The sequence below is a fragment of the Paroedura picta genome, chromosome 13 (genome assembly GCF_049243985.1).
Source record: "Paroedura picta isolate Pp20150507F chromosome 13, Ppicta_v3.0, whole genome shotgun sequence".
Taxonomy (NCBI): domain Eukaryota; kingdom Metazoa; phylum Chordata; class Lepidosauria; order Squamata; family Gekkonidae; genus Paroedura; species Paroedura picta.
Window position 1 is genome coordinate 38,282,894 of NC_135381.1, and position 21,412 is coordinate 38,304,305.

The 21,412-nt window shown below is 48.6% G+C and overlaps 1 protein-coding gene across 4 annotated transcripts; it reads left to right on the forward strand.

Annotated features, from left to right (window-relative positions):
- The first annotated feature begins 7,634 nt into the window (after window positions 1-7,634).
- HMGN5 (high mobility group nucleosome binding domain 5) lies at window positions 7,635-19,579 on the forward strand. Of its 4 annotated transcripts, none has more exons than XM_077307550.1 (7): window positions 7,635-7,761; window positions 8,074-8,104; window positions 9,804-9,833; window positions 11,983-12,012; window positions 13,744-13,794; window positions 17,369-17,509; window positions 18,833-19,579. In XM_077307550.1, the coding sequence occupies exons 2-7, from the start codon at window positions 8,090-8,092 to the stop codon at window positions 18,878-18,880; spliced, it is 315 nt and encodes a 104-aa protein (XP_077163665.1). In that variant the 5' UTR covers window positions 7,635-7,761; window positions 8,074-8,089; the 3' UTR covers window positions 18,881-19,579. The 4 variants fall into 4 exon arrangements, with proteins under 4 accessions (XP_077163665.1, XP_077163666.1, XP_077163664.1 ...); XM_077307551.1 differs by having other exon boundaries at window positions 7,697-7,754; XM_077307549.1 differs by lacking the exon at window positions 7,635-7,761 and having other exon boundaries at window positions 7,768-8,104.
- The last annotated feature ends 1,833 nt before the right edge of the window (window positions 19,580-21,412 follow it).

The following is a 21,412-nucleotide window of genomic DNA, read 5'->3' on the forward strand; positions in this document are numbered from 1 at the left end:
AAATGAAATGCTTTTAAAGAACTGATTTTAATCACTTGGATAATATGAATTTGTGATGTAAAATAATACAAAAAACCTATAATTCTGTTGTTCCTGTTAGGTGCAAAGTCGTGTCTGACCCATCGCGACCCCATGGACAATGATCCTCCAGGCCTTCCTGTCCTCTACCATTCCCCGGAGTCCATTTAAGCTCACACTGACTGCTTCAGTGACTCCAACCAGCCACCTCATTCTCTGTCGTCCCCTTCTTCTTTTGCCCTCGATCGCTCCCAGCATTAGGCTCTTCTCCAGGGAGTCCTTCCTTCTCATGAGGTGGCCAAAGTATTTGAGTTTCATCTTCAGGATCTGGCCTTCTAAGGAGCAGGGAGGGCTGATCTCCTCTAGGACTGACCGGTTTGTTCGCCTTGCAGTCCAAGGGACTCGCAAGAGTCATCTCCAGTACCAGAGTTCAAAAGCCTCAATTCTTTGATGCTCAGCCTTCCTTATGGTCCAGCTTTCACAGCCATACATTGCAACTGGGAAGACCATAGCCTTGACTAGACGCACTTTTGTTGGCAGGGTGATGTCTCTGCTTTTTAGGATGCTGTCTAGATTTGCCATGCTTTCCTCCCCAGGAGCAAGCGTCTTTTAATTCCTTTGCTGCAGTCCCCATTTGCAGTGATCATAGAGCCCAGGAAAATAAAATCTGTTACTACCTCCATTTCTTTCCCATCTATTTGCCAGGAATTCAGAGGGCCGAATGCCATGATCTTCGGATGTGAGTTTCAAGCCAGCTTTTGCACTCTCCTCCTTCACCCGCATCAACAGGCTCTTTAGTTCCTCTTCGCTTTCTGCCATTAGAGTGGTATCATCTGCATATCTGAGATTGTTGATATTTCTCCCTGAAATCTTGATCCCAATTTGTGACTCCTCTAATCCTGTCTTTCTCATGATGTGCTCCGCATACAAGTTAAATAGGCAAGGCGACAGTATACAGCCTTGCCGAACGCCTTTCTCAATTTTGAACCAGTCAGTGATTCCATGTTCAGTTCTCACTGTTGCTTCTTGATCTGCATATAGATTTCTCAAGAGACAAATAAGATGCTCTGGTATTCCCATCTCTTTAAGAACTTGCCACAATTTGTTGTGCTCCACACAATCAAAGGCTTTAGAATAGTCAATGAAGAAGAAGTAGATGTTCTTCTGTAACTCCCTAGCTTTTTCCATGATGCAGCGTATATTGGCAATTTGCTCTCCCTCTTTGAAATCCTGCCTGTACTTCTGGAAGTTCTCAATCCACATATTGCTGGAGCCTAGCTTGTAGGATTTTGAGCATAACTTTGCTAGCATGAGAAATGAGTGCAATGGTGTGGTAGTTTGAACATTCTTTGGCATTGCCCTTCTTTGAGATTGGAATGTAAACTGACCTTTTCCAATCCTGTGGCCATTGTTGAGTTTTCCAAATTTGCTGGCATATTGAGTGTAGCACTCTTACTGCATCATCTTTTAAGATTTTGAATAGTTCAACTGGAATCCTGTCACCACCATTAGCTTTATTGTTGCTCAGGCTTCCTAAGGCCCATTTGACTTCATATTCCTGGATGTCTGGCTCCAGGTCAGTGACTACCCCATTGTGGTTATCAGGGATGTTAAGCTTGCTCTTGTATAGTTCCTCTGTATAATTTGCTACCTCTTTTTAGTCTCTTCTGCTTCTGTGAAGTCCCTACCATTTGGTCCTTTATCATAACCACCTTTGCATGAATCGTTCTCTTCATATCTCCAATTTTCTTGAAGAGATCTCTGGTCCTCCCCATTGTATTATTTTCTTCTATTTGTTTGCACTCTTCATTTAAGAAGGCATTCTTATCTCTTCTAGCTTTTCTCTGGAATTCTGCATTCAATTGGGTGTATCTTTCTCTTTCTCCCTTGCCTTTCACTTCCCTTCTCTCCTTAACTATTTGTAAAGCTTCCTCAGACAGCCATTTTGATTTCTTGCATTTCTTTTTGGGATGGTTTTAGTTGCTACCTCTTGTACAATTTTGCAAACCTCCATCCATAGTTCTTCAGGCACTCTATCAGATCTAATTCCTTAAATCTATTTGTCACCTCTACTGTATATTCATCAGGGATATGATTTAGTTCATACCTGAGTAGCCTAGTGCTTTTCCCTACTTTCTTCAATTTAAGCCAAAAGTTTGCAACAAGAAGCTGATGATCTGAACCACAATCACCTCCTGGTGTTGTTTTTACTGACTGTATAGAACTTCTCCATTTCTGGCTGCAGAGCACATAGTCAATCTGATTTCTGTGTTGACCGTCTGGTGATGTCCATGTGTAAAGTCATCTCTTGGGTTGTTGGAAAAGAGTGTTTGCTATGACTCTTGACAACATTCTACCAGCCTGTGCCCTGCTTCATTTGGTACTCCAAGGCCAAACTTGCCTGTTATCCTGGTTATCTTTTGGCTTCCTACTTTAACATTTCAATCCCCCATGATGATAAGCACATCATTTTTTGGCATTGCTTCTAGAAGTTGTAGGGCTTCATAGAACTGGTCAACTTCATCCTCTTCAGCAGCAGTGGTTGGGGCATAGACCTGGATCACTGTGATGTTGAAAGGTTGCCTTGGATTCGAACTTATATCATTCTTTCATTTTGGGGATTTTATATCAAGACTCCTTTTCCTATTCTATTATTATGAAGGCTACTCCATTTCTTCTGATTCTTGCCCACAGTAGTATACCTGATGATCATCTGAATTAAATTCACTAATTCCTTTACATTTTAGTTCACTGATTCCTAAAACGTCGATCAGTCTTGTCCTTGTTTGACCACGTCCAAATTGCCTTGATTCATGGATCTGACGTTCCAGGTTCCTAGGGAATAAAAATCTTTACAGCATCGGACTGTCTTTTCGCCACCAGTTACTTCCACAACTGAGCGCCCTTTCGGCTTTGGCCCAGTCGCTTCATTCATTCTGGCGCTACTTGTACTAGCCGTCTGCTCATCCCCAGTAGCATATTGGACACCTTCCGACCTGAGGGGCTCATCTTCTGGCGTCATATCGTTATGCCTTTTGAACTTGTCCATTGGGTTTTCATGGCAAAGGTACTGGAGTGGTTTGACATTTCCTTCTCCAGTGGATCACCTTTTGTCAGAGCTCTCCGCTATTACCTGTCCGTCTTGGGTGGCCCTGCACGGCATAGCTCATAGCTTCACTGAGCTACGCAAGCCCCCTTGCCACGGCAAGGCAACGATCCTTGAAGGGGGTATAATTCTGTAGACATCCTTATCTTTACCCATGACAATCCCTATATACAATGGCTGCAGGAGAGCAAGTGGAGGCTGCTCTTCCAGGTGTTATATAACCGCTTTTATAATAACCACCTGTTCCCTACTCAGGCATGTGACTACCACCTTCCTCTGCAGGCAACAGGTGGGGAAGAAGGCACCCAGTGGTCAACAGCAAGAAATAGCCATTTCTACCCATTTCTCTTCAATGGCAGAGGGGGTGGCGGGTGGGGGAGAGAACTGCCACCTGTTGCAATTCTGCAGCAAGGGCCAAAGGAGGGGGCATGTTGTGGAGAGAGCCAGCCCAGATCTTCAAGGACTGGCAATCCTCTCAATTCCTTTGAACATCACAACTTGACTTCTGTAATTTATGCTACACGGGGATCCCCTTGAAGACATTTTGGAAAGCTTGGCTGGTTCAAAATGCAGTAGCAAGGATCCTTTTCAGATGGTCTATAAATAGCCTAAGAAATTCACCGATACCCAGAGGGAGAGTATACAAGTTGGTTCTTATATGCCGCTATTCTATACCCGAAGGAGTCTCAAAGCGGCTTACCTTCCCTTTCCTCTCCCCACAGCAGACACCCCATGAGGGAGGGGAGGCTGAGAAAGCCCTGATATTACTGAAGAAGAGTTGGTTCTTATATGCCACTTTTCTCTACCCAAAGGAGTCTCAAAGCTGTTTACAATCACCTTCCCTTTCCTCTCCCCACCACCACAGATACCCTGTGAGGAGGGTGAGGCTGAGGTCAGAACAACTTTTATCAGTGCTGTGGCGAGCTCAGCTGGCTGTATGTGGAGGAGCGGGGAATCAAAGTTGGCTCCGCAGACTAGACGTTAGTATTCCTAACTACTACTCCAAGCTGGTTCCCGATGGTGACAAAGGGTAGGAGGCAGGTTGTTGACCTTCAATGAAGTGTCCTTGCAACTACCCTGAGCTCTTTCTGCACTTACTATTCTCCCCAACGTCATACTTACAAGCCTCACACTAAAATAAGTCTTCGCAGACCGAGATTTACGATCACCCCAAACACTGTGCTGCGTGGTGGAGTGTTCATCCATTCCCTAATCAAATGACAAATAGAAATGTTCAAAGTAGGCATACTTTTAAAATGTCTTAACGGCAAAGGAATCAGCGTCCAGAGCTACCTTCAAGACCAAAAAAGATTTATTCAAGGTGAGCTTAGTCTGAGGAAGAGTGCTTGCCCTCGAAAGCTCACGCCCTGCATAAATCTTTGTTGGTCTTAAAGGTGCCACTGGACTCTGATGTTATTATGCTACAACCTGTGGTCCTCCAGATGTCCATGGACTACAATTCCCATGAGCCCCTGCCAGCGTTTGCTGGCAGGGGCTCATGGGAATTGTAGTCCATGGACATCTGGAGGACCACAGGTTGACTACCCCTGATGTAAGGAGTTCATAGTCTGAGGAGGAGTGCTTGCACTCGAAAGCTCACGCCCTGCATAAATCTTTGTTGGTCTTAAAGGTGCTCCTGGACTCTGGTGTTATTGTGCTACCTCAGCTACCCACTTGAATCTTAAGTTGAAAGGGACAGGGAGCAAGGGACATGGATAATCCATTGCCACATCATCTGTAGGCCGAAGAAGTCCATATATTCCTCTCAGCTACCTATAAAACACATTGCTTAATTTTTAGTCACTCCCCCACCCTAATATGTTGGACAAATTTAAGAGGTGATTAGCAAAGTTGTTACATCCACTACCCAAAAAAGAATTTGCTACAACCTATTAATCCCCAAATAGCATGTTTCATCTTAACACCGCCCGTGGCGCCACGGGCGCCACGGACTAAATAAAGCGCTAAGGGGTTCTAGGGCGGGATGTGTCCGTGATGAGGAAGGGTCCGGGTTGGACCCTTCCTCTGGACAGACAATCGGAGGGACCAATTGGCAGGCGCGCAGCGCCTGCCAATTGGTCCCTTCGAATCCCAGCCCCAGGAACTGCGAGCCGCGCGCAGCGCGGCTCGCAGTTGCTCCTTTGCCGCTGACCTCACACATCGGAGGCGCGAAGCGCCTCCGATGTGTCAGGCCGCCGGGCAGGGAGCCCCCGGCAGCCGCGCGGAGCGCGGCTGCCGGGGGCTCCCTGCCCGGCGGCCTGACGCGGCGAGAGGCACCCCGGCAGTCGCGCGGAGCGCGGCTGTCGGGGGCTCGCTGCCCAGGGGCCGCCGCCTCACAGAGCCGCCGAGAAAAAACCGCTGCCCAACAGACACTCTCAAAAAACGCCGCCCGACGGATCCCCGAGCCCCAGCACCAGCCGCGTCCCCCAAGGCCGAAGAAAACCAAGCGTGGGGCAAGGGGCTGCCCAGCAGGCGCCTCTCCGGGGCTGCGTCTCCTCGCCCACGCTGCCTCACAGAGCCGCTGAAAACAAACCCCGCCCGACGAAGGCCCCGCCGCCCGACGGAGAACAACGAAACAGGAAGTGCCTCGCGCCCTTCCCGCGGCTGGATCCCCAAGCCCCAGCAGCAGCGGCGTCCCCCATAGAAAAGCAGCAGAGAGGCGTCGGGGAAGGGGCTGCCCAGCCGCCGCCTCTCCGGGCCCGCGTCTCCTCGCCCACGGACCTTCGCCTCCACCTACGGCGCGACGAGCGGACCTCAGCGACGGAGTCCGAGCTGCCTTCCCGCAGCCGGACCCACCAGCCCCAGCAGCAGCAGCAGCTACGTCCCCCGAGCCAGCCAACAGCCGCTGAGAAGTCTCGGCGAGGGGGCTGGCCAGCAGGCGCCTCTCTGGCCCGTGTCTACTCCATGGTGCCCGGCCTCCTCCGCCACGCCCGCGCCTTTAACGGCCAGGAACAGCGCGAAGCCGGTGAGTATACCTCGCGTTCTCACTCGCCGCTTTTCGGGGGGAGGCTCTAGGACAGGGGGTGGGTGGGACTGTATCCCTTACCCTTCCCCCTGCTCCCCTTTCAAAGCCCCTTTTTATAAAGGGGCTTTGAAACTAGTTTAACCATAATTGCATTACAGGTCAGTAATGTTCTATCCATATTTAACCAACATCACAAATTCTGAACATAGAACATCTACATAACAGCATATTTGGACTTGTGGTGCTATTTACTAATTTGCAACTAATTTACTTTCTCCTTATATCGATATTCGTATGATCCTTGTTCCATTGTCTGGGGAAGGGTGGCTGTACACGAAAGCTCACACCTTGAATAAATCTGTGTTGGTCTGAAAGCTGCCATTGGACTCCCATTTTGTTTTACACACATCTGGGAAAACTCCTTTCCCAGAAAACCTGCTTACAAGAGATTCCAGGTGCAACATTGCCTTTCATTTCTTCCACCCCATTTCCTTGAATGGCAAACTTCGGCATATTTGGCATTTCCAGGTGGCAAAACTTCAGCATATTTGTTTAGGTGTGAGTCCCAATTATCTCTGTGTAAACACGCTTATTGGGAGGCTGCCAAGCCTGGGAGAATCCGTTAAGACAGAACAAATTTTATTTTTTTAAAAAAAAGGAAACCTGCACCTACTAATTGAGATTGGCCAGTCTCTCTCTGTACCGCTGGTTAGAGGCATCCAGGAGCATGCATAGCTCATTCCCAAGGGAGGTTGCGCAATGTCGACCGTTTATGCACTGGGGGTTTCATGCCGGGCTGCAGGCTGGACTTTTAGTCGTGGCAGGTTGCCCCACCTCTTCCTGCACCCACATGGGGGAGCATTTGGCCCCATGCACCCCCCCCCCCCGCCTGGGAGATAGGGCAGTGAAGTTCCCAGTGCATAAACGGCCGTTGTGGCACTTTGCAGCTGCTCCTTCCCCTCCGGCGAAGGGACAGTGTCCAGGCCGTTGCAGCCCCCACCCACCCCCCTGACGCTGCACCCTTTCTCCTCCCCCACCCGCTTGCAGCGGGAAGGCAGGAAGGTGCCAGGGCAGCCATGTTGCAGGTGGCTCTGGGGAAAGAAAGCCTTGCACCCCACCCACCCCCCACCCTCCGCTTGCAGGCCGGGGGTAACTTTGTCGGGGAAGTTCCTGCGGGAAGCCCGGGCTGCTGCAAAGCCGTTGCACCGCGCAAAGAGGCGAGGGGGCCCGGGTGGCTTGCAAAAAGCGCCCTTCTTTTCGCGCTCGTTCTTCTCCAGGTGCTTCGCGCCCAAGGGCGTTATGGAGATCGCCACCAGCCCTTCCAGTGTCTCTCCGCACCCCCCACCCCCCCACGCACACGAAGGCGCCGCAAGGGCTACGAGGAAGCCGCCCCCGCGCGGTCTGCTCCATTAGGCCGGGGAGGGGAGCGTATTCAGGAAGAGCCGCTGGGTTACGCAAACGGCGCAAGCGCCCGGCGCACGTCTGGCCGCCGTAGCCCGGGATGTGCGCGCGGGTGTCTATCTCGCGCTAAGAGTCCAGCTCCGCCTCTCGTCCGAAGCCCCACAACCCCCCCCCTTCCCCCGTTCCGGCCCGGCTCTGCGATTGGCCAAGGCGCGCATCAGTCAGCGCCCGGACCCATCTCGCGCTCCCCATTCATGCAGTTTGGTTGAGTGTTGGTGTATTTTACTGTTTGCAATAAAGAGGGGGGGAATTTTTTTTTTCTTTTCGGTTCAGTTTCTGCTGCAATTTAACTCCGGGTCTCTAATATTAGTGTGGCAGGAGGGAGGGAGGGAGAGCTTCTTTATTTCCCTCTTAAAACGAAGAGCCGTTCCAAGAGGGTTTGGGTGGTTTTTTTTTTTTTAATTTTTGCGCGTGGGGCTTTTGCTTTTTTTAAATATATATCTATATCGTTTCTGGGAGGAGGGCTCTCTGCATTAATTTTTTTTAATATTATATACACCCGTCTCTCTTGTTTTGCAAGCAGCTATTCAGGTCCAACTATGCCCAAAAGAAAGGTAAGCAAAGAAACAAAATATATCGGTGGCGGCGGCGGCGGCGGGGAAGAGAAATGGAGGGAGGCGAGAGTAGGAAGCCCATTTGCTGGCTGGAGGGGGGAGGAAGAGGGAGATAAAATGTCTTGATTTGCGCGCGCGCGCTCTCGGGTGCTCGCTGTGTAGTTTTCGTGTGCGTGTGTGTGTTTGCATTTTAATATGTCGGCGCATGCAGCCGAGCGGAGGCGATGCTGGCGCGAGACGCTTGCAAAAGGCGACCCAGACCCGGCCGGAGTTGAGTTTGGGCTGTTTGCTTTGGACGCCGCCGCCGCCGCTCTCGCTGGGCTCCATGCTGGATTAGCAACAGCCATAGCGCTGCCTTGCTGGGGCCTCCGTGGACGGCGCGCAAGCCGCCGTCGTGCCTTCCCCCCCACGCCATCCAACGAAACCCATGCAGGTTTCTGAACCCCGGCTCGAGCCCCGACGGTCAGGAGCCGTGCAGTCTTTGCAAGATTGGGCGCCGGAGCGGGGCCCTTTTCTCCTGCGTTTGCCTTTGTTCTTCTCTCTCTTTTTTTTTTGTCCTTCCTCCTACTTCTTGTCATAGCAGATGGTTGTGCAATGGAGATCCGGAGCCATTAGGCGGCGCAGAGTTTGGAAATTGCCCTTGCAGGGAAAGCGCTGGCCAGGCGCGGATTTCCCAGCAGCCCTGCAGGGAACTTTGGCGGGGCGGGGCTGCAAGGGGGCACCCTCGGCTGGCTTTTAGCGCTTGCAAAGAAAGCCGAACGTGCAAAGCGATCAAGCCCCTCGCCCTCCCTTCAAAGCCACTGGCCGTTAATGCGTGCATTGGATTCATGCGTCGCGCACAGGTTGCTTCCCCAGCAAAAGCTGCAACGATCCCGCCGGCCAGAGGGATTTGGGGCAAAGCGTCGCTTATGCAATGGTGCTTTCCCCCGGGCCCACCCTTTTCCTCCCCCCCGCGGCCGATTCTAATTCAGTTTGATCGAATTCCGTTTCAGTTGCTTCCTCTCTGGAGCATGCCCCTGGTGGGTGCGGTGGGGAAATGATGCCCTTGGTCTGCCCCCCCTCCCTAAAAGAAAAACAAGCTTGTTGTAACGTTCTAGGTAATTTGGCGGGAACTTTTTTTTTTCAAAAAAGGCGGGGGCGGATTTGTACGCAAGACGTAAAGCAGAAACAAATTGTGTGCCGGGGGGCATTGTGGGAGTTGTAGTCTTTGCTTGGGGAGTTTGGAGGTCAGCTTTAGAATTGCCTCTAGGTAGCAACACTTCAGTTGGGAAAGGGAGGAGCAAGCTTGTGGTTTTATTTCCTTAACTTTTGCGAATGTCTTGCAGAATGTGTGTCAGGGCGGGAAGGGCTTCTTGTGTCCCAGACAGGGAGGAGAGACATTGCAAAGATCTCACTGGCATAATAAGGAGGACGAGCTGTCAGCGGCCGGCCAGAGGTTCTGGAATTTGCTTTACTACGCCACACCTTGTACAGAATGCAGACCGAGGTGGAGGTGACATTGCACCCGTAGATTTTCATGTAAAGCTGAAAATAATAACTATCAATTCTGTGTCTTAACTGGGCCTTCTGTGTTGACTGATGTCCTAGACTCCTAGAGATTTGTTTGCAGGCATTTGTCAGCCATTTCCTTTTAGGGGAAAACACACATGCAAATGCAAATACTGACATTTTGTATGTGCTTCATTTTTTTAAAATATAGGCTGCAGCTGAAGGTGAGGTAAAGGAGGAGGTAAGTTTGTTTACATGGTTTCATTATAAAACATGCACCTCTGTTCTTCTGCACCCGGCTCCTTCTAGTAGGAGATTGATTAATCTCAGAGGCATTCACAAAGAAGGGAATTCAGACACCATCCATTTGTTACGGCAGGGGTGGGCAAACTGTGGCCCTCCAGATGTCCATTGAGTACAATGCGAATTCTGGCAGGGGCTCATGGGACTTGTAGTCCATGGACATCTTGAGGGCTACAGTTTGCTCACCCTTGTGTTACAGGGGTGGGCTCCACAACAATAATGCTCATTTAAATAGTAGATATTAAGACACACTTGTCATCCAGCAAATTAATAGGTGTTCGTAAATCTTGTACATTTCAGTGCAAACGACTTAAGCACTCCTTGTGAAATCAGCGGCATACGCAACTCTATTCAGACAGAAGCCCCACAGGTTTCAGTGGAGCTTGCTGGAAGTGGGTTTCAGAGAACAGCCAAGTTTGTTTATAGTAGCAGAGCTAGAATTGAGTTCAGTAGCAGTTTTGAGACAAATATGATTGGTTGGGGGTGGGGGATGTGTATTTGAGAATCAAACCTCACTTCATCAGATACAGATAGGAATGGAAATCCCTCAGTCCTTGCATGACAAAAATCTTATTGGTCTCCAAGCCAGCTTGGTGTACTGGTTAGGAGTGCAAACCTCTGATCTGGTGTGCTGGGTTTGATTCTGCGCTCCCCCACATGCAGCCAGCTAGGTGACCTTGGGTTCCTCACAGCACTGATAAAGCTGTTCTGACCGAGTATTAATGTCAGATCACTCTTACGCCTCACCTACCCCACAGGGTGTCTGTTGTGGCAAGAGGAAAAGAAGCGATTGGAAGCCACTTTAAGATTCCTGGTAGAGCTGTTCTGACTGAGAATGTAAAAAAAGCTGCAGTTTTCTTAAACATAGTCTTGGGCTGTTTTCTGACCATCAGCACTCTTAAAATACAATTCTAGTACAACTGATGGTTATATATTAGGCATTGTGGCTATTGCTAAATAATAACAATGGCTACAGCCTAGAGCAGGGGTAGTCAAACTGCGGCCCTCCAGATGTCCATGGACTACAATTGTGAATGCTGGCAGGGGCTCATGGGACTTGTAGTCCATGGACATCTGGAGGGCTGCAGTTTGACTATCCCTGCCCTGGAGAGTCTTCACTGGCTAGCCTGGAGTTTCCTTTGCTGGCGCTGGAATGGGCCCTCATTGAACTGGAGCCTACTGCTGCTTTCCCCCATAGTAGTTAGCAGGGACTGGAAGCGAATAGGGTCTGTGGCCATTTCTGAGCAAAGAGCTGCATCATTATCGGAGCGAAGGCAATGCTCTACCTTAGTCCTGTGTCATCAGTGACTGTCAACTGCTGAAATAGCTCAGGGCCAACCGTCCTTAAAATGGCTAATGAATCTAATTCAGGGCTAGGATAGTCTTCTACACCGGTGGTCCCCAACCACCAGGCACTGGGCCGCGGCTCCCTGCCTCTGCACGGCCGTGCATGCACGTTTGCGCCATGCGCGGCCGCAAATGCACATTTGCGGCACTCCCGCGCATGGCATGTGCGTCCGGGCGATCACCCTCCCCGCCGTCGCCGGTCCACAGCCTAGAAAAGGTTGCGGACCACTGTTCTACACCATGCAACACAAGAATGGACAAGGGGGGTACAGGGGGGTACTGTAGCATATCTCAATTGCTTAGCTGCACATTCCTGTCCACCCAGCTCCCTATGAACCAACAACTCTTGAGAACTGGGCTGTTTGCTATGCCCTGGGGCAGGGGTAGTCAAACTGCGGCCCTCCAGATGTCCATAGACTACAATTCCCATGAGCTCATGGGAATTGTAGTGCATGGACATCTGGAGGGCCGCAGTTTGACTACCTGTGCCCTGGGGGCTTGATTTATGCCAGGAATGTACTTGTGCAAAGCTTTCTGCATCCTAAATTGCATCCAGTTAGGGGCCTCTTTGGAGTGGGTAGAGTTATAACGTTTGCCCTTCGCCTTACGTGGCAGCACTAAAGTTCCAGTGAATTTAGTGGGCTTTTTTCCCCCCTAACTAAATTTGCAGGTGATTTTGGAATGTGAATTTTTCCTTGTTTTAATCGAATTTACTTACTGTTTGTGTTTCTTTTGCACAGCCAAAGAGACGATCCGCTAGGTTATCCGCTGTGAGTAGCTCTATCGGTTTGGTTTTTTTTCAGTGTTAATGTTTCCAATATGTTGCTGCTGACGACTTGAGAGCTTTCACACAAGTAGATTCTAGTAGTGCCTACCAAGCAGAGCATCTTCTTACGGAGGAGTGAAAGAGGATATGGTGTGGCGCTCTTCCACTCTTAAGGTGGAAGTTGCTGATCTGCATCTCATTTTAGCTGTGACATCGGAAGCCAACCTTGGGATAAAGACACACCTAATGCTGAAAATGGCAACTCTGCAGCATTCACTGTGTTTCATACTGTAAAGAGAGGCATGGAATCCTGCAAACAGTTGACAAATCTATGTCGTGGATTATGCCCCAATGCCTGTTTGTGACTTCCAAATTTGCCCGTTGGCAAAATCTTGATGCATTTAGATTTCCAAATTGAGCCCAAGATTTAATGCAGGGGTAGTCAAACTGTGGCCCTCCAGATGTCCATGGACTACAATTCCCAGGAGCCCCTGCCAGCATTCGCTGGCAGGGGCTCCTGGGAATTGTAGTCCATGGACATCTAGAGGGCCGCAGTTTGATTACCCCTGATTTAATGGTTGCGAATGTGATATTTTCAGGCACTTCCCTCCCCTTTCCCTTGACAACTTTCCTTTTTTATCCTGTTCATACCCCAATTTATTCTTTCCTGTATCCCCTTTTACTAGCTTCTCTTCCCGTTCTCTGCTCCTCTTTCTCTCTGTCCCCTTAATGCTTACCTTTCATGCCATTTCTTCACGTGACTGAGAAGAGCTCCTAGCACCTGCTACATCTGAAATACCTTTACTCCCCCCCTCCACTTCAACACACACACACACATACCTCAAATAACATTCATTGTACACAGGTTTAGGGACTTCCCAATATGAAGACTTAAACATGGTAAGCCATTTTTTTCTTCACTTGGATAAATGCCAGCAAATGTGGATAATATATACCATTATCTGAAAATTCTTCTTTACGCCCTGTAAAACTTGAAATCTTCCATTTCCTGTTATAAATATTTCACTGAATTTAAGCTTTAAGATTTTTTAAAATATTGGGGGAGGGGAATTAGTGGTGGGGCAGCCATTTTGTGGTGGCACCCTCTAGCTCAGTGGTTCTCAACTGGGGGTCAAGACAGCAGGGCAAGCAGCTTGGCCAAGGGGGCGTCATCCACACAACAGCCTTGCGGGGTAGATTGAGATAGAGCATTCGTCTGTCGAGCAGCAGAAAAGAGCAAGATCAGCATGGTGGGACAAGAGGCAGAACTGAACTGAGAAACCCCGGGGGGAAAAACAATGTATATACAATCATGAACAATGGATCTTCATGTCATTGGTCAGTTTTGGTTTAGTTTCTGTGAAAGAACCCTTGTATAATTTTATGGTTGGGGGTCACCACCACATGAGGAACCGTATTAAAGGATCGTGGCATTGGTAGGTTGAGAACCACTGCCCTAGTTTTTCTCAAAATTCTGCTGACAAGCTCAACAAAACTGCGAACCAATTGACTGGAGAAAGAAAGAAAGAACTGGTTCAACTGGGCATTTGGTTTGCAGAAGACGTCTTGAATTCTGTGGGTGTCACAGAAGCACAACAGATCCTCCTGGACAACATTAATTTCAGTTGGGCGGGGATTGAGGGACTATGGTCAGGTCTGTATCTATTCTGTACTTAAAGAAAATGGCTGTGTTCACATGCAACATTCCTCATACAGCTGTTTGCTTCTCTTGCAGAAACCTGCTCCGCCTAAACCAGAGCCAAAGCCAAAAAAAGCAGCACCCAAGGTAAAAAAAATTTTTTTGACCAGGGGTAGTCAAACTGCGGCCCTCCAGATGTCCATGGACTACAATTCCCATGAGCCCCTGCCAGCAAACGTTTTCAGGGGCTCATGGGAATTGTAGTCCATGGACATCGGGAGGGTGGCAGCTTGACTACCCCTGATTCTGACAAATGAATACTAGAGGCCATTTATTTTTGGTGGTTACAAGAAAGATAATAACTAGCCAGTGCTGTGTTATCTAATCCACACAATCATTCATTCTCTTCCAGAAGGGTGGTTAAAAGTAATCATGCTTTTTGTGAAAGAGCCACGGTAGTTTGATTCTTTTAAACGCATTTGCCATTGTTTAAGTCCCAACCAGAATAGAGCTCAAGTATATTTTGTCTGCCCGCACTCCGGAACTTGCTTACGAAAGCCAGAGTGATGAACTGGTTAGAAAGTCAGACTTGGATCGAGGGGACCTGGGTTCAAATATCCACTGTACTATAAAGCTTATTGAGTGATCCTGGGCCAGTCACTCAGCCTGGCCGGCTTCACAGGGCTGTTGTGAGGATAAAACAGGGAGTGGGAAACCATTTATGCCATGTTGAGCTCCTGAAAGGAATGGTGGGATAGAAATGTAGTATCTAACTCGGTGGTTTTCATCTTTGAAGGCCAAGGACTCATTTTTAACCTTTAAGTCAGGCTTCCTCAACCAGGGTTTTGTACTAGACTCATGCATGTCGGGCTTGGTGTGTGTGTGGCCTGCTTGGTAGGTGTGACCCAAAACAAATTGGGAGACTCCTAGTGTTGCCATGCCTGACCCCAGGTATGAGGCCTGCGAGAAGCCAGCTTTCTTTCCATGGGTATTGAAGTCCCCCAGGACAGTCGGCCCGGGGAACTGCAGAGTCCGCTCAGCCACCAGGAGGTTCAGCAGGGTGTCGGCCGGTGCGATAGAAGGTGGGTACACCAGGCAGATAGCCAAACTCTCTACTGCACCCCACACATTTGGCACCTGGGATTGTTGGGGTGGGGAGTGCTCTGAAGTGCTCTCTGAGAGACTCTGGGATCAGTATTGGTGATGTGTAGGTCTAGTGTGGGGCTTAGTGGAGAAACATCACAGCCAGAGGAGATGTAAGGAGAGTTCTGATGGTCAGGACAAGGAGCTGCAGGCCAAGGGAGCCAGAAAATGCAAACTGACTGTCCTGGGGGGTTTTGCTGTAAGAAACAAGCCAAGGATTGGAATCGTAGAGGCAAATGACTCTGCCTTAACTGTCTTCCCATGACTTCTAGTATGTCTGCAAAGAATCATAGAATAATAAGAGTTGGAAGGGACCTCCTGGGTCATCTAGTCCAACCCCCTGCACTATGCAGGACACTCACAACCCTATCGAAGTTCAGAAGGCAAAGTGCCCTTGCTTTCTGTGCAGCAGGTCCTTCCAAAAAGTGGCAGAACAAATATGGCAGATTTATAGGGCTTCAGGAATCTCTATGGGCTGAAGACCACTGATTTGGATAGGTTGCATATGGAATTGCGGGGGGGGGGGGGTGATGACAGTTGCCAAAGCTTCAGCTGAATTCACATGCTGGGTGTAACTAAAATATTTTTGAAATTATTGAGCCTTTTTTCCTGAGTTCGAGTTAACCCACCAACCAAATAAATTTAGTTTAGTTAGTGAGTTAGCCACCAGAGTTATCAGTGAAACGCCAGTATAATTGGGTAGCATTTTTCAAACCTTTTTGTCTTCCGGGAATTCTTTTGACTTTGACTTGCCTGCCAAAGGGCCCTTAGCATGCTGTTTGTGGAATGTTCTGCGCATTACAGAAGATGAAGTGCCATGGAACACGCCTGGCTCTCAGGACTGGTCTCTACGTGCCGTGAATGGGGCAGGAGATTGCACAGCTCCAGTTGTTTGAAAAGGGAGGGGCAACGTCATCTCTCTGAATGTTCCTTTATGTAAAAGACATTTCCTGCAAATAGACTATTAGCAGAACAAACAGAAGGCTGAGGCAGGACATTTGTCCCTAATGTGTTCATTTGATTTGGAAGGGTTTTTTTTTTAAGATGAGGGTTTTTTTAAGTATCCTTCACCTGCAGTCTCTAACTTCCAGATTCTACCACCTTGTTCTCATGCATGTGTAGGCCAGATCATATTTAATACAGTCTTCCTACTCCACCTGTTTTGACTTTGCTAGAGTTCCAGCTTAGGCCTTCTTACTCTAAAATTAATATATTAATCGTAGCACCCATAAACACCCATAGCAGTGCTATTTGCAGCAGCCTCTTCTCTGTAGGGCGTCTTGTGCCTGCAGTTCATGCCTAAAGGGACTGCTCCTCTCTTTAATTATGTTCAGGAAACCGGTCAAATAATTTTTGTTCTGTTTTAAGCCTCTGGCATCTGATCAGTGTGGTCATGCTGATCTTTGCTGTTTGTTTATTTGTTTAGTGTTTGATTTGTATACCACCCCTCTTGGACTCGCTGTCTTGGGGCGGTGAACAAGAGGATCAAGTTCCAACAATGCATTACAACGAATAATAAATCAATAAAAATAGTAAAAAACAGAGAAGAAGAAGAGTTGGTTCTTATATGCCACATTTCCCTACCCAAAGGAGTCTCAAAACGGCTTAGTCGCCTTCCCTTTCCTCTCCCCACAACAGACACCCTGTGTGGTGGGTGAGGCTGAGAGAGCCCTGATATTCTTGCTTGGTCAGAACAGTTTTATCAGTGCTGTGGTGAGCCCAAGGCCACTGTTTTACTGTTTCTCGATTGGCCTCAACCATAAACCTTGTAGAAGAGCTCCGTCTTGCTCCATCAAGGCCCAGAGTTCTCCAGGGAGTTTATACCACCAAGCACTACCAACGAGGCCCTGGCTGAGGCCAGACGTACTTCTTTATGACCAGGGATCCTCAGCCAGGCAGTAGTTAAGCAAAGTGCTCTCTGCGGAATGTACTCAGACAGGTACTTGCTCAGATAGGCTGGGCCCAGATGATGTAAGGCCTTGAAGATTAATACCAAGATCTTGAACTGGATCGGGAATTTGACTGGAAGCCAATGCAGCTGTCGAAAGACAGGTCTTATTTGGGCTCTCCATGGTGCATTTTGGACCAGTTGTAGTTTCCAGAGCAGGGTCGAGGGAAGGCCCTCATAGAATGAGTTGCACTGATCGAGCCTGGAGGTGATTGTTGCATGGATTGTTTGGCAGACTAAATGGGCAGATTGTGAACTTTAGTATATTGACCAGTGACAGATTGAACAGTTTCTGTATCCAGGTAGAAAAACACCCTGTGTTTAATGCTTAAACAATTATAGTATAAGAAATGATCTCTTAAGTGGAATTTTAAAAATAAGTCTACCTTTTCTTTAATGAAAACGGCCATGATACTTGAAGAGAGACTTGCTGTTATCCAGCCAGACGTGGTTATTCTTATTTAAATCTGCATTTCCCAGCACAAAATCTGTATTTCCCAGCAAATTATGTCTCTCCATTATCTTACTCAAAATGTGGAGCCTTAATCTCTGAAATGGATTGACGCTTGAATGCAATCTCCTTTATTCGCCTTTGATTTTACATTTTCAAAAACGGGATTGCTGTTGCAGAAAGAAAAAGGAGCAAATGATAAGAAGGAGGACAAAAAAGTAACAAAAGGGAAGAAGGGAGCCAAAGGAAAAGATGAAACCAAGCAAGAAGATGCTAAAGAAGAAAACCACTCTGAAAACGGAGATACCAAAACTAACGAGGTAGAGTACATGGCAGCTGTGTGATCTGGGAGAGGAAGAACTGTATCCAGTATGACAGTGATCCCCAACCTTTTTCACGCCAGGGACCGTGGGGTGGGGAGAGGGAGGCGCGGGTGCGGGCACATTTGTGCTCGCTCCCGGTGCAGTGAGTGCTGCGCCACAGGGGCGGGGAGAGAGGTGCAGCCGCTGGTGCCTCTCGCCACGGCCCGGTACCGAGGGCTCCATGGACCGGTACCGGTCCACGCCCCAGGGGTTGGGAAACACTGCAGTATGTAGTTCAAGTGTCCTGGAATGCTGAGGGACACTGATTGTGGCTGGACTTGAGACCCGGCCATTATTGGTCACTGCCCTAAGGTCCCTACGCATGTGATTCTCATAATTTCAAAAGGGACTGCAAGGCAGAGTGAAGGAGGAAGGGCTTGGCCTCCTCAGTCTTCTCAGTCTGCTGTGCATGCCAAAGGTCTGGGAACAAGGGTAGATTTTTGTCCCCTGACATCAGGCAAGACTGTGACGTGGATGAGCGTTAAAATATGAACGGGCCCACCTAAAAGGGGTGGCAGTGTGGTTTTACTGCACATTCGAAATGCCACTGATTTAAGAGTGATATAACATTTTAGAATTAGAGGCCTTGCAGAAGAAAGAAATTTGAGGGAGGGGGCTCTGTAATGGGGTGGGGGGCAGATTCTGCTCCCCTTAGAAACGAAATAAAAGGGATGGGGGGGGGATTAAGCCTTTTAAAATCTGACCTGCTGCAGTGGAAAGAGCATTTTAGGAAAGGTAGAAAGGTCAAGTGAGTCTTTCCATCCCCTATGAGTCTCAGATTTGCATATATGTAAATACATTCGTTGTGTATGTGACACAATAATAGAAGGGGAGTGGAGCTGTGTTTTCTCTGTGTGTTTTGGGTTTATGAATTTGAAGGTGTATTGTGAATATACTACACATTTTTGCTGTTCTTTTAAAGGGTCACATTTAGTATTGTGAGCAGAATTTGAAAGCATTCATTCTCAGACTAATAGCCTTGCCAGTCAGGATGCTGTTATGGGGAATTAATCTGTCAAGGGGCAATTGCATCCCTTTTCCCCACTGTACCCTTCTGAATTTATGAGGGTCAGAAAGAGCTGCTAGGGGGAGGAGAATTTGTGAAAGATCTCTTGATGGATCACTGAATCTAATCCAAGCCAGGTATAATTTTCACTTCAATCTAGCTTTGTCCTGTTTGTACCAAAGATAGAAGCTGGCACTTCCTATTAAACAATAGAACAGGATATTTCCCACTTGTAAAACAGGCTTTCTCTTTTTTCCCTTCTCCCCCATTGATAGGCACCAGCTGCTGACGAATCCGACGATAAGGAAGCCAAGTCTGAGTAACAAACTTTGCCCTGTTCATTTCCGTCATTTGGTACCCATACCTCCATACTGTATTGTTAAGAGAGGAATATTTTTATCAACTATTTTATAAATGCAGGTTTTTTTAGCATGAATTTAATCATGGAACATCTTCATCTCTGTTACTTGGGACTGAAACATACAACAAACAAAACAAAACACACACACAAAAAAATCTTTTTGTTTTAAAAATTTTGTGATTGTCATAGTTTGTATGGTACCTGGAAAAAAAATCAGTGGTGGTAGCTATTGACTCCTGTCAGTATGTAATCCCTTCGTGTGGAAGTCAGGCAGACTTCAGAGTTTAATTTCACCCTTGTTACGTGTTGTACGGTTTCTTAACGTGGGGAGGTCTCCAAAAAAAAAAAAAAGTACACAAAATAATTGCGTCAGACATTCCGGTGGTTCTGTGGGTTGCTTTTATAAAGAAGGTGAGCTATTTTCATGAGAAAAAAAAAAAGTCCTAAGAAGCTGGAAATCTTGTTGTATCCCAAATGTAGTTTTATTTTGTCACATTTTGGAGAAGAAGAATAATGGGGAGGGGGGAAAGTGTAATCATGTTTTTAAATGAAATACAAAAAAAAAATTCTTTTAGAAAAAAAAAGGCAGGTTCGCTGAATATACCCACTGTTAGGAATTTTGCTGGATTTATCTTAATAAAAAAAAGACTCCTCGAAAGAAGCATTGTAGCTTTGTTTGCTTATGTCGGGGTTTCTCCACAGGGGTTTTGTGGCCCCTGAGGGGGAGGGAAAAAAAGAATTAAAACAAATATCTTTTACAGATTTTTAAAAATGTCCCATGAGATGACCATATATGGTCCTGCTAACCCAGGGGTAGTCAAACTGCGGCCCTCCAGATGTCCATGGACTACAATTCCCAGAAGCCCCTGCCAGCATTCGCTGGCAGGGGCTTCTGGGAATTGTAGTCCATGGACATCTGGAGGGCCGCAGTTTGACTACCCCTGTGCTAACCCAACCCTCTCCCAAAATGGTCTGAAGGGGGAGGGTTCTTGGCCATAAACATCCTTGGTAGCTGAGGCTCATTGGCCATGGAGTGACTGGGTTCCAGAAAGGTAAGTTTTTAACTTACTCTTAACCCGGGGAGGGGGGTTGTCCAGAGGGACGATGGGGAGGTGATAGGGCCTTCGCCACTTTAGCAGCGGGCCTATCCAATGGGGTGTGGGGACAAGAGGAGGAAACTGGGCCTTTGTCTCTTTGGTGGTGACTCCAGTGCAGTAGGCTGAGATGATCAGGCCATTGCTGCTTTGATGGTGGGCCTTCCAGTGGCTTTCCAGTGGTGGTGGGACAATCAGGTGTGGCCTGCTGTCATTACTCCTGGGGTTTCTTGAAGCCTGAAGAATTCTTCAGGGGTTTCTCAATGGTAAAAAAGGTGAGAAATCCTGGCCAGTTTGGTGTAGTGGTTAGGAGTGCGGACTTCTAATCTGGCAGGCCAGGTTCGATTCTGCACTCCCCCACATGCAACCAGCTGGGTGACCTTGGGCTCGCCACAGCACTGATAAAACTGTTCTGACCGGGCAGTGATATCAGGGCTCTCTCAGCCTCACCCACCTCACAGGGTGTCTGTTGTGGGGAGAGGAAAGGGAAGGTGACTGTAAGCCGCTTTGAGCCTCCTTCGGGTAGGGAAAAGCGGCATATAAGAACCAACTCTTCTTCTTCTTATAAGGTAGTGGTGTGTTTCTGTATTTTGGATGGCAGCTGCTTCATCTGCAAAGGTGAGGAGGGGTGCACTGTTGGAAACAGGCAGGACTGATCATAGAACCATAGAATAATTAGAAATTAAGACCATTGTATGAAAAATACAGCGGGCGCTAGGGGTCAGTGGTTGGGTGCGGGAGGCCCCCCTCCCCAGGGGCTAAGGGAGGGAATGAAGGCAGGCAGGAAGGTAGGTGGAGAGGAAGGTTGATGGGGCAGGGGGAGAAGGATGCGCTGGGCAGGTGTGTGGGGGTGCAAGTTGGGAGGGGAGGTGGCGGAGGAAGAGTTTGGGGGTGAGAAGGGGGGTAGCTGGTGTTTGGGGTGGGAAAGCGGCAGCAGAGCACAGGGTCGAATCGGCGGCGGAATGTGGGGTAGAGAAGCAAGGGGGCAGGGGTAAAGTGTTTGGAGGAGAGAAGGGAGGGTGGCTGGTTTGGGGGTGGGAAAGTGGCGGCGAAGTGCGGGGTCAAAGCGGCGGCTGCATCGGAATGCGGGGTAGAGAAGCAAGGGGGCAGCGGGGAAAGTGTTTGGCGGAGAGAAGGGTCGGTGGGTGGTTGTGTGGGGGTGGGAAAGTAGTGGTGGAGTGTGGGGTCGAGGCAGTGGCAGAGTGTGTGGTAGAGAAGCGAGGGGGGGCGGCGCGGAAAGAGTCCGGCAGAGAGAAGGGTGGGTGGCTGGGTGCGGGAAAGCGGCGGCAGAGCGTGGGGGTGGGGTGAAGGAAGGAAAGTGAAAACAACGTGGCAGGAGGGATAAGGAGGGTGGGGGGAAGGCGAAGTGTTGGCCGGACGGCTGCCTACCTGCCTCGTGG

Excerpts from the sequence above, each read along its gene's own strand:
- HMGN5 (XM_077307550.1), top strand. Across the intron at positions 9,834-11,982 it reads AAGGTGAGGTAAAGGAGGAG|CCAAAGAGACGATCCGCTAG; the intron begins GTAAGTTTGTTT and ends TCTTTTGCACAG. Across the intron at positions 17,510-18,832 it reads GAGATACCAAAACTAACGAG|GCACCAGCTGCTGACGAATC; the intron begins GTAGAGTACATG and ends CCCCATTGATAG.